Source organism: Macroventuria anomochaeta, assembly GCF_010093625.1.
Source record: "Macroventuria anomochaeta strain CBS 525.71 unplaced genomic scaffold BU25scaffold_1, whole genome shotgun sequence".
Lineage (NCBI taxonomy): Eukaryota > Fungi > Ascomycota > Dothideomycetes > Pleosporales > Didymellaceae > Macroventuria > Macroventuria anomochaeta.
The window spans coordinates 506,958-518,491 of NW_022985362.1; the positions used below are offsets into that span (position 1 = coordinate 506,958).

Here is an 11,534-nt window from a genome sequence, read left to right on the forward strand (position 1 = left end):
AAGGTGTCAGGAGAGGACCATCCACACACGCTGACGAGCATGAGCAACGTAGCGGCAGCACTCAGCGATCAGGGAAAGTACGCTGAGGCAGAGAAAATGCATTGCGAGACGTTCGGGCTGAGGAAGAAGGTGTTAGGAGAGGAGCACCCAGACACGCTGATGAGCATGTACAGCCTTGCTCACCTTCTTACAAAACAGCTCCGCTACGATGACTCTCGCTTTCTGTATGAACAAGCATGCGCTGCGTACAACACCGTTCTTGGAGAGGATCACCCGACAGCCCGCGCTTGTCACCAACACTATCGCCAGATGCTAGCGTTGCAAGAGCAAAACTGGATCTCTGTTTGTTCTGGAAGGCCGGAAAGTAGTGCAGACGGGCGCACAAACAAGAGGCGAAGATTGGTATGAGAGGAACAAAGGTTCCACACGGATCGAGGGAGCGTCACTTGGCTTGCGATGAGAATCGCACGCCTTTGCCTGCGTGAACACCACATACTGTGGCTGCAGTTGTCGACACTGGATGTTCTTTAATTACATGGATGTCCGCCTCGCCCCCAGTCCATGGGCCCATGGTGTCGCTAGAGGCCGCAGAATGACAAATACCACACTGAAACAGTGTTATCAGAGGCCGCCGCTCTCTCAAGTACAGACTTCGAGATGCTGCTCAATTAAAGGCCGAAACCCACGGTCTGCTCACATCACTCTCAAATGCGCTGTCCAATGGTAAGTGCGTTGCTGCTCCGGTGCTTGAAACTAGTTCCTAGGTCTAACTGTAACAGCAGCCGCCATTGTCGTAGATGAGAGTTTTTCCTTGGGACGAAGAGACATATTCTGATTCTGATTATGACACTGATGATGACAGCGTCCACGATTTGCAGGGCGATACTGAGCTAAAGCAACTTTACGCCAGCACAAAATCAGCCATAACATCGCTCATGCGGATATCTATGGCCACACGAGAGCCGGTGCCAAACCGTCAGGCAAGAAGTATCGATAAGTCCCATTTCGAGCAGCACGACATGCCGCGTATCCAAGCCAAGTTCCCTTCTGCGCCGCAGTATTTGAGCGAAAGGCTTGGTCGGGCCATATCCAGTTGTCAGAGTTCAGTGAAGAACTGTACGCAAAGGGAAGAATTTGAGGATTGTACTGGGGTTGTATTGGGTGAAGCTACGAACAGTATATATAGGTGAGTAGCTGTAAACAACGCTAGTGTGACGTGGCAGTCACTCTCATGGAGGTGAGGTACAACAGCAGGAGCACCCCAAACCGTGACACCAGTCGATGGCAGTACCTCACGTATTGGGAGATGCATCATAACAAGTTAGCAAAAGATATTGACAAACTAGGTCTGGAAGTAGTTAGAACCGAGTTTACGACCAATTCAACAGAAGCAATGAGGCTACAACGGGCCGACAGCGTCAACAATGGATGATGGCGACATCGGTCAATGCCACCTTGAGGGCTCCAAACTTGCCTAAAGAAGCTCGTGAGAAGGAGCATTACAACTGCTCTCTCTGTTACGGCTTGGTAGCGATTCATACAACAGCAGCTTGGAAGGGACTTCAATCTTGAAATTTGGAGGATTCACCTGACTGTTCTTAGACGAAATCTCTATCAAGATCTGCACCCCTATTAATGTACGTTAGAAGACTGCGCAACTGCTTACAGGCTCTATGACTCTCGTCATGCTTGGTTCACGCACGAGCTCGAAGCCCATCATTCCACCTTTCAATGCATCGAAGGTCGTTCAAAGTTATTCAGACAGAATCGGATTTCGAAGCTCAATTTAAACCCGAACATGACCATCTTGCGGCACCAGGCATCTATTCTGCACTCAAGAGTTCAGTTAGGACCTCTGGATTGACTGAGATGGCAACCTGCAGACTATGTTAAAAACGTATGACGCTTCGCGCCATGCAAAAGCATTTGAGTCATCACCAGAAATAACTCGCGCTGTTTGGTCTTCCAGCAAACCTGAATGATACTGAAGACGACCTAGATGAGGGAGATCAAGACTCGATACTGGGGGATGAGGATATGCATGAGAAAGAAGAAGAGGAGCTGACTGGTATGAGTAACGTATCAGAATTGGAGGAAATATTTCAACCATACGACCGTGCAGGCTCCAGCTTTCTCGGTATGAAAATCAGAAACAAACCATCTTTATTCGATGGAAACGTCGTCTTGCTTCTATTCGAAGAGCACCATAGCATATTCGGTTCATGCTATTGATAATTAACATACGGCGTAGTTCACCGGCGCGTACATCCTTGGGGTGTAGCATTACGCTTGAAGTCTTCACGCGCCGACTACGCCGCATATTAGCAACCCGCTAATTTTTTTCAACCTAGTTTGCATCACTCAAACGGAAATTTGGAGGTTGTACAGCTTATTCGTGTCTCATGCTCACCCAAAATCTCTCGGGCTAACTTACTTCGGGAGGCTCGCGCCCTTACAGCGTATCGCTGCATGGGACACAGCTAGACTCTCCACCTTTGTGTCAAGCAAACAGCATGAAAATTGAATGAGTGGCTACAAGGACGAATAATTGCATTTAACGGCGGCTAACGATGGGCTGTGGGACTTACTGCGGCGCATGAGGTTGAACTAGAGATGTTGATCATGTTGCTTGATTCTGAGTATAAGTAACCTGAAGGTACCCCGATGGTGATTTCCAACCATACTAAACAACATCAACATTTCAGCATCTCCTTTGCAGTCCCACATTCCCGCACGCACATCTCGCGAACTTCGTTTTCATCATCTAACAAACATGTCTACCCGCACTATATTCCTCATCATTTACCCTGGGCAGGCCGGCCAACGTTCGTCGTCTTGTTGCTGTCCGTTACCTTGACGAATCAGCAATACAAATCGTCCAGTCAAAAAGAGACCCACCGAATTTTGGCATTGGCTTACGATTCGCTGCTGCTCGTCCTCCCCAGGCACAAGTGACATCACAACAGGGCCAAGCGCAACCCGCAGGAACGGCCACTGAGTGGATTTGGGATGCTGGGCACAGGCGATACAGACGGTGGGATGGTGAGAAGTGGGTGTGGCAGGAGTGAACCATGTTGAAATCGTTGTTATGCGACGCCCAAGTTTCGCCCACTGATTGTGTTCGCTTTTTTTTTTTGAATGCTTATTTTCGATTTACAGGAATCCTTTCCTTCGTGATTTCTCTTTCGTTGTAACTCGCATTGTAAGAACGCCTTTGTATTACGATAGTTATTCTGCTTTTTTCAAAGCCAATCACATTCCAAAATCATTTTTTTGCAGCTCGCGTGGTTCATACCTTCAGGTCAATTAAGCATGCTACTTTAAATAGAGCCATTGTTTCGGGTGCCTGGAGGTTAAAATAGGCCGAGGGTGAAAGTGTAGAAATCGAATGCTTCCAAAGGGGCCGCGTGTGGAGCCAAAAACTGATCAATATACCCACGCCATTAGGAAACAGTCAACGTTCACCCCCCGCTGCAGGATAGCGAAGCTGACATATGGGAAGGCCAAAATGAGTCCATTGAAGACGTAGGGCATGACTTCCATCGTAACGTGGATGCCACACAGCAGCTGGCTGATCATATGATTGAGAGCGACTCCCAGGGCGAAAGTGAAGATGACCATGGTGCTTTTGCGAAGGCGATGCAGGTTCATGCTTCAAGGAAAGCTACGAAACTGGCCAAAGTTGATTACTATGCCGAGGCAACAGCGAAGGCAGACCAAGAAGCCGCTAAGATGCGGGATCGCATCGTTCATGAATATGAGACAGAAAAACTTTTGGCCCTCTAGGAGGACTCGCTGCAGAGAAAGGGCGCGCATCTTTGATGAGTACGAGCGCAAGGAAGTTGGTGATGCGGAGTTTGCCAAGACAGAACGTGAAGAGCTCGTCTTGGTGATGAAGATTGAAGAGGCGAAGCAAAAGTAGCGGGACATAGAAGAGTATGAAGCGCTTCTACGCAGACAACTGGAGAAGGCAGAAAGGGAAGGCAAGCCTCCTCCGGTGTATACACAGCTTAACAACAAGCAAGAGCAGGAAGATATCATGAGACAGTAATTGGAACTGGAGCACACCAGGGAGCGCGAGGAGCTAGCCGAGAAGGAGATGTTGCAACGGGATGCAGAAGAGAGCAAGCTCGAAGAAGTGATGTGTAAGCGTCTTGCCCAGTTTGGCTTCAAGAACGACCAGATCACCAATACGATCGAGCCCGGAGAGTGGACCATCAGTGAGGACGACAAGGATGCCAAAGCCAAAGCCAGGGAGAAAGAGGCGAGAATAATCATCGTAGAAGATCGAGCCAAGTGCGAACAACAGGAACGCGAGGCAAAGGCAGTTCAACAGGCAGCAGTAGACGCCTGTAACAAGAAGAAGGCCCAGGAAGAGAAGGATGTTGCAGAAGAGCGCGATCGCATCGTTTACGAATATGAACGAAGACACTTCTCGATGCCGAAAAGGCCAGGAGGGCAAAACCCGGTTAAGATCAAAACGCAGAGACGGATGCTGCAGAAGAGCGCGAACGCAATATCCATGAATATGAACAAGGGGAGCATGAGAGAATCCTTGCTGAGGCAGAACAAGAACAGAGAGAGGCTGATGCGATGCGTAGACGCCTTATCGAGGAGGAAAAAGCGAAGTTTGAGAGGGAGGCTCGTAAAGGTGAAGATGAGGCCAAGGCCAGAGAAGAGGAAGCTAAGCGTATCGTGCCAGAGGCTCAAGCGAGAACGGAAGCGGCTGAGAGGGCGAGCCCAAAGCCGACAGAGGAAGAACTAGCTAAGAGGGCGAGAGAAGAGATGGAGCTCGAAGAAGTCAAGCGTATTTGGCTTTCAGAAAGATCAGACCCAGGCTATAGTCTATCCTGAACAACAAAAGAAGCTGGAACAGCAGGTCGGCGTAACACCTCACAACCCCCTCTGGATGGCCCCACAACCTACATATGCGAGAATTCACAAGCAGTACCTCGATATCGAAGCCCTCCATTATTACGACATCTCGTATCACTACGTGGCTGATCCCAACTACATCGTCGTTCTGCGAGAAATGAGTCAGAAAGAGACGGAAATTCTATTTGAGCACACTCGTCGCCTTCGCAGCAACCATGGGAATCGCTTGTTTATCGAGGCAGACGGCCGTGATCGCCGTGGGAAGAAGGAGTATGCATTCGTGCGCAGGAGGAGGTTCGGATCCAGGTCCCGCAGCGACATCGCCAGGCCGGCTAGAACCGTAACCCTTGGAAATATGTTCTTCGGAGTGAAGAGGGTGAGAAAGCAGACGATGAGAGCTCAACTGCTGCGGTAACGGCAACACCAGGAAACGATCCTTCTCAGCACTCTATCGAGTACATAGATGACCATAATGATTACAACCATGATAGTTGAAAACGAGATCCGGCATACGATAATGCGAGGCAATCGCCTTCACCGGAAGTTGTCGCGGCCCCGCAGCGATACAAAAAGGCCGACCTTTCTGACCCTCGGGTCCTAAAGGTTATATACACCGCAACAGAAGTAGTAGACGCGGATCCGAAGCCACACCCAAAGCGCCTGCATTGAACTACTTCGACGATTACTCAGAAGATGAGTGGCATCGATATCAATCTCGGGCTCCAAGATAGAACGGCGCTGGCCACGTTCCCAAACTGCGTGGTAATGGTCGCCGCACCAATAAGTTTCTGATTCAAGAATTGCTACACACAAGTCGAAAGAGTGCTTGGAAAGAGCAGAGCACATAGAAACCCCACAAAATATTTCCTCTCCAGAACTGTGCAAGGGTGGAAGGAGCATACATAGTTCATCGTGTCAAGTACACTCTTGAAGGATGGGTTGACCACGAGCCTAGCGATAGCCTCACTAGCTAGCTGTAACGAACTGGTGCTGGAATTTGCGAGAGGCTGCTTAAGCCAGGGCGAGAGAGTGCTGTGAGCGATGGAGAGAGCCGTTGTCAACGCTCAGCGAACGCTGTGGCTGTCGAAGAAAGGATTGCGTGAGATGTTCGATAACGTCCTCGCCCTTCCTAACACAGAGCAAAGTCTTTGCAACTCTACGCAGTTGATCGATGCATGTTTAGACATTTTAGTCGTGATTGTCAAAAGGCCAGGAGTGGTAAGGTCTGTTGGCTCGGGATGAGAGCATGGGCGGTCACAGGCCCTAGGGAAAAGCACCAAAATCACCGAATCTGACCTGCTCTTGACAAGACCGCTAAAGACACCCATTCGATCTGACATGGAGCAAATATAGCATTAGTACCACTGTCTGTCTGCCAATCACGAAGTTCAGCTGAGCGCATTCACCACGCTAACCCTGTTAAGAAAAAGGCTGCGCGGCGCAGTTCCAAGGCGTCAGCCCTACGCAGGATCCAGGCTAATGACGCGCTTGTCGCGTGTGAGATCGGATCGAAAGTGAATGTGGTGCCTATTTTTGGGGGCCGTCTTGAAGTGCAGTGTCCAGGCCCGTCTGTAATTATGGACATCCTTCTTATGCCCGAAGATGTGTTTGCGATGTGAGGTATGTAACACCAGTATACTGAGATTAGGGATGCCAAATATAATCCAAGGGCTCTGCGGATGTCGTGCCCTCTCGATATATCTGTAGTCCCAAGCACGTAGTATTTGGCTATGTCATGTCGACTTTCGAATAGTGAAATAGCCAATGCTGTCCCGGGGACGCTCTTTCGGCACCGTGGGACGACGTTGCAAAGTCAGTTTTGACGAATGTGCCCGGTAAGACTGATCGACAGTCTCATTGTCGTATTGGAACGCTCCCAAGCAAACGAGGCGCTGCTGAAGACAGACAACGACAGGCCCTGTGAAGGCGTTGATTGGTTGAGTCCTGGTGACGGCCATGGTCATTTGAACAGTCGTAGTTGCATATGAAAGCACGGCGACGTTGAGCTTTCAGAATCGTGACTCGAGACGTGCGCCTGTGAGCCTCGACTCATAAAACTTGAAGTTTGCATCATCGAGTTCAGCTAGACATGCACAACCCAGTCTACGATTGCGGCACAACCTCCGGTCCAAGCTTGCATTTTGCAGCGGCCGCCATGCCAATCCGGGTGCGCTGTGACTGGTGCTGGCGGGTACCTGAGGCACAGCTGAACAATGTGCGCTGAAACGCATCATCAATCGTTAACACTTGCAGCACAAGTCGCCGTGGTCGCATATGCAATGCTACTAGAGCCTTTCGTCTCCGGGTGTCCAGGCAGCGACGTAGCGCGTGCTGTGCGTAGAGGTTGGAGAGCCATTGGGTCAGAGACAGGGCATGCGCATCGCTGTCCGTTGAATGCTGGAGAAAGAACGCTCGGTGCACTGCCATGCGCTGTATTCCCTCAAACTCAGAACATGGTGAGGAATGCGGTGATTTGTCGATCGAAAATATTTCAGCCTTGGGGCGGCCTCTGGAGCTGGTTGACAAGACTACAGTGTCATTCCAGTGAATTCTGCACATGGCCTTAGGCGGGCACAGTGTTCGTCATCACAGAGACAACCAGTCAAAGATCCAATTGTACGACCAGCGATAACTGAACATCGTATGCCCAGTACCGGTATTACAGTTCCAAGCACCAGAATTCCAAAGCAGCGGTTCTTGGATTCCGGTTCGCGGCTCCTGTTCGTTAATCAACGGCGCAGTCAACGCCGCATCGCCGCGCCGCCGGGAGTAGAAGGGCGCAACACCCACACGAGGATAGAAACGTGTGTAGCAGACCTGAAACGGACGTCCTGTTGGCGGGAGGGTAAGTAGGGTGCTCGGCAGGGCGATGTTGTATGACTGTGCCGCGCAGGGCCAATGAGATTGTGTAGCGCACTTGTCAGAGAAACTTGTGTGCTTGAGGGAATTGGAATTGCGAGCACAAAGCAGTGACGACTGCTGTTGAACGCGTGTTCGTGAGGAATCGTCAAGCGCGTTCTGCAGGTGCAGGCAGCACTCGACGCCCGAGGCCAACATCACAATATTGCAGAACTCCAATGCAGCACCAATAACGTCGTGCACCTCTTGTCTTGTCTCCATTCCAACCGCAGTACCGCCGGCAACCTCTCATCCGTCTACATTTGTATTTCCCAATCAGCACAACAGAGCTCAGGGTCCGAGTGCTCCCATAATCAGCCGCATGGGGCACGTCCCTTCTCAAAGTGTGGCAGAGCACACTTCCCATTTTAGTCTCCACCAACGGCGCAGCGCCGCAGCTTGTAATGCTCCGACGAACGACGAGTAGCGCAGCGGTTTTGCACACTCTGACTAGATGCCTGACTGCAATACCGGAAGCTAGTAGGGGCAAGCCACTGAATGCGGCCGCTAGATTGGTGGCAGGAGTGGTGGAACGCGTGGGTAGTGTATAAAGATGCCTGGCCTAGGCAAAAGGTAGGGGCATCATTCAAGTCACCAGTTCACAGTTACGAGAGGCCTTTCGCAGTCCGCCAGTTTCTTTTCCTATAAGTCTGTTTCCTTTCTCAGAAGTTTCGGCTCATCTCATCTTCCATCGTCTGCTTCTTCTACAACATCGTCTTCACAAGTTTGTGTTAGCATCTTCGATTCTCTAGAACCCCTACAATTTCAAGTTCAATCCTCCAACATCTTCTCAATGGGTCGCGGCGGCTACAACTAAAGCAAACACAACCGCATCAACGATACCAACACCACCAGCTATCACAATACATGTTCATCTCATCAAACCAATGGGTCGAGACGGATACAACTAAAGCTGTCAAAGAGCACCACAAGCAACCTCGAACAACTCGATCGATCATCGAATCAATCAAGAGACGCCTTCAACAACTCAAACCAACACAGAAACCCACCTTCACAATGGCCGGCCGTGGAGGATACAATTAAGCCTTCGACACACCACATCCATATTCCGCATCCAAGCCGACTCAGAACCTATATCAACACCAAAATTTCAAAATGACCGGACGCGGAGGCTATAACTAGTCCTGATGGACTGCTGGTAGTCCATCACAACCTCGACACCCCACTACCGCACACCACGCATCAACCTCACCTATCATATCCCCATCATTTCTCCAAACATCGAATTGTCAACCTTCACCATCTCACTTGCCTCCATCTCACGACATCTCAGCAATACCCACCACCGTCACCTCACGCCACCCAAATTACACAATGGCACCTATGCACCACCCAACAATCAAAGCCCTCCGCAAGCGGCGCACCGAACGCTGGCGAACGTGACCCTCAACCTGGGACACACTCAACATCATCCGGCTTCAGCCATGTACTTGTACCCGCATCGTTATTGTTTTTGTACACTAGCTGCGTCTTTCTGTTAAGCATTTGAGCAAGCGATGGAGTTTCTGGTTTGTCGGATGTCTTGATACACACGGAGTTCAATATACCTAGAAGACAGGATATGCTCTTCATTGAGCGACAGCATGGGACGGTGTTCAACGGTGTTTAGTGGTGTTTTGGTTTATTTGGGTCCTGCGTTTTAGACCAGACGGCTTTCTGCTCAATATTTTGCTGTGTTTTGACAGGATTGTGCCATGGAGGTAGCTCTACATATCAAATTACGTTTCCTACATCTGATCTGTGCGTTGGAGTCGTGTACAAGGCAACATTAAATGATGCGTCGGCAAGAAGCACACTGAAGGGATGTTGAAAGGCGCGGTGGTATGTGTCTATTTTCCGACGCAGAACCTGCACAAAAGTTATTAGCAAAGTGTCCCCAACACCAAAAACACGGCCGTAATACCCCACACAACGTATTAACAAGGTTCCAGTTGCCTGACCCGTCGTCGTCAGACGCCATGCTATAACCGTCGAGGCTGTTCCAGCAATGGGGCCAAAAGCGGTCCAAGCGTAAGACGTGAGGCGTCCGGGGGCGGAAACCGCAACCACAACCAAAGAAAGAAACACTTACTTCTCGAAAACAACACCCAGCACCTCCTCTACATCTCCGCCATCTCCTCGCCCAATGATCTTGCCCAGTGCGTCGGCGGCACTGCGGAGCGACTCTGCGGCCAGGACTATGTCGATGTCGATGTCGTCTGTTGCGTCGGGCTCGATGCCGTATGCTGAGTGCGATTCGGTGAGTTCGGGGGTGACGGCTGTCAGGAAGGCTTCGAGGTGTGTCAGGCATTCGGAGAGGAGGATGCGTTGGCGTTCGGTTGCGCCGAGGGATTCTTGCCAGATGGATGGGTTGGGGTCGGAGTCGGGGACGAGGGCGGCGGTCATGTCGCGGAAAGTTTGCATGAGGGTGGTTAGGAAGGACTGCATGTTTCCTGGGTCGGTGTTCTTGGAAGTGAGTGGGACGGCGGTTGAGGCCTCTCTGCAGGAGATGAAGGAGATGCGCGATTCTGCGATGCCGAGAGTCGAGCGGATCCTTGCCTTCCATGCATCCTCGGCGCCACTTGTCGACGAGAACTGATCGATCTTGTTCACTGCGACAACGACGTTGATGCCTGACTCGACGCATTGCTTCGCCGTTTCCGTGACCTCGGGGTCCATGTCTGTTGTCGCGTCTTGAACCACGACAAGGACGTCTGACTCGAGCGCTCGTTGTTTGGCACGCTTGATGCCCTCTTGTTCGACTGCACCAACGATGTCTGCTCCTACCAGACCAGCCCTGCGCAAGCCCGCCATATCGCCGATCTTAACCAGCCAACCACCCAGGTCGACACTGACTTCCACGATATCTCGAGTCGTGCCGGCTTCCTGTGAAACAATCGCAGCGTCTCGTCCAACGATGCGATTGAGCAGGCTGCTCTTGCCAGCATTGGGCGCTCCTAGAAGAGCCATGCTGATGCCGTTGCGCAGCAGCTCGCCACGAACCGCGTTGGCTACGTGTGCCTCCATTTGCGCGCGCAAAACTTGAACTTGTTCGGCAACAGACGCGCAGAGTTGCACCGGAGACTCGTCGAAGTGTTGGTCCTCAGAGAAGTCGATCAGGGCTTCCAGCTCCCCTCTGGCTGCGAGCAACAGCATGCGCCACTGCTCATAGCGCACAGCCAGCGACGACGCTGTACCCCGGACAGAGATCTGGCGCTGCTGTTCGGTCGAAGCAGACAGTGTCTCCCCTAGCGACTCGATCTGGGGCAGGTCCATGCGATGGTTGGCGAACGCGCGGCGGGTAAACTCTCCGGGTTCAGCATATCGAATCGATTGGACGGCAGACACTGCAGAACCTTCAGTCGGTACAGCACACTGAGGTACGGCAGCTAGTACTGCGCGCACTATAGCAGGCCCTCCATGCACATGCAGCTCGAGCAGATCTTCGCCGGTGACTGTGTTTGGGCTGGGGAAGTAGAGGACGAGTGCGCCGGAGTCGAGCAGGGTCGCGGGCGAGGGCGGTTGGTGAGGGCTGTAGAGCCTGCGAAGCGTTGCAGATCGAGGTTTTGGGAAGGCCGTAGAGGGACACAGGCCTTGGTATATCTAAGGCGCCTGAGCACACCAGCGAGCAAAGTAGGTAATGTGCTGTCCCGTACCTGTCTACATGCTGGACCTGATATGCGAATGACGGCTATCGCAGCCTTTCCAGCTGCTGTGGATAGGGCATAGATAGTCGGCTCACCAAGGTGCGAATGGAGCTG

General features: G+C 51.5%; 6 protein-coding genes across 6 annotated transcripts in view; 4 read left to right on the forward strand and 2 right to left on the reverse strand.

Moving 5' to 3' along the window:
• BU25DRAFT_4015 (kinesin light chain 1) overlaps positions 1-575 on the forward strand; it is a 3,982-nt gene extending 3,407 nt beyond the window's left edge. Inside the window, exon 3 of the mRNA XM_033699689.1 lies at positions 4-575. Within this exon, the coding sequence (XP_033567523.1) occupies positions 4-408 (405 nt within the window). The 3' untranslated portion in view covers positions 409-575. The remainder of the gene's footprint in view (positions 1-3) is intronic.
• On the forward strand, positions 574-1,251 carry BU25DRAFT_3999 (uncharacterized protein). The gene is made up of 2 exons (XM_033699688.1): positions 574-723; positions 783-1,251. Exon 2 carries the CDS (start codon positions 798-800, stop codon positions 1,188-1,190), a length of 393 nt encoding a protein of 130 aa, XP_033567524.1. The 5' UTR covers positions 574-723; positions 783-797; the 3' UTR covers positions 1,191-1,251.
• A 2,890-nt stretch (positions 1,252-4,141) lies between these two features.
• BU25DRAFT_416571 (uncharacterized protein) lies at positions 4,142-5,290 on the forward strand (the record flags this gene model as incomplete). The annotated part of the gene is made up of 2 exons (XM_033699888.1): positions 4,142-4,651; positions 4,823-5,290. 2 exons carry the CDS (start codon positions 4,142-4,144, stop codon positions 5,288-5,290), a joined length of 978 nt encoding a protein of 325 aa, XP_033567525.1.
• A 91-nt stretch (positions 5,291-5,381) lies between these two features.
• On the reverse strand, positions 5,382-5,857 carry BU25DRAFT_4097 (uncharacterized protein). Its single transcript, XM_033699876.1, has one exon. It carries the CDS (start codon positions 5,773-5,775, stop codon positions 5,473-5,475), a length of 303 nt encoding a protein of 100 aa, XP_033567526.1. The 5' UTR covers positions 5,776-5,857; the 3' UTR covers positions 5,382-5,472.
• A 1,231-nt stretch (positions 5,858-7,088) lies between these two features.
• BU25DRAFT_416572 (uncharacterized protein) lies at positions 7,089-8,200 on the forward strand (the record flags this gene model as incomplete). Its single annotated transcript, XM_033699889.1, has 3 exons — positions 7,089-7,331; positions 7,453-7,720; positions 7,959-8,200. 3 exons carry the CDS (start codon positions 7,089-7,091, stop codon positions 8,198-8,200), a joined length of 753 nt encoding a protein of 250 aa, XP_033567527.1.
• Positions 8,201-9,623: 1,423 nt separating this feature from the next.
• On the reverse strand, positions 9,624-11,049 carry BU25DRAFT_416573 (P-loop containing nucleoside triphosphate hydrolase protein; the record flags this gene model as incomplete). Its single annotated transcript, XM_033699890.1, has 2 exons — positions 9,624-9,642; positions 9,866-11,049. The coding sequence occupies 2 exons, from the start codon at positions 11,047-11,049 to the stop codon at positions 9,624-9,626; spliced, it is 1,203 nt and encodes a 400-aa protein (XP_033567528.1).
• Positions 11,050-11,534: the final 485 nt, after the last annotated feature.

Excerpts from the sequence above, each read along its gene's own strand:
- BU25DRAFT_4097 (XM_033699876.1), bottom strand. The coding sequence starts at position 5,775 with ATGCTCCTTCCACCCTTGCACAGTTCTGGAGAGGAAATATTTTGTGGG.
- BU25DRAFT_3999 (XM_033699688.1), top strand. The coding sequence starts at position 798 with ATGAGAGTTTTTCCTTGGGACGAAGAGACATATTCTGATTCTGATTAT.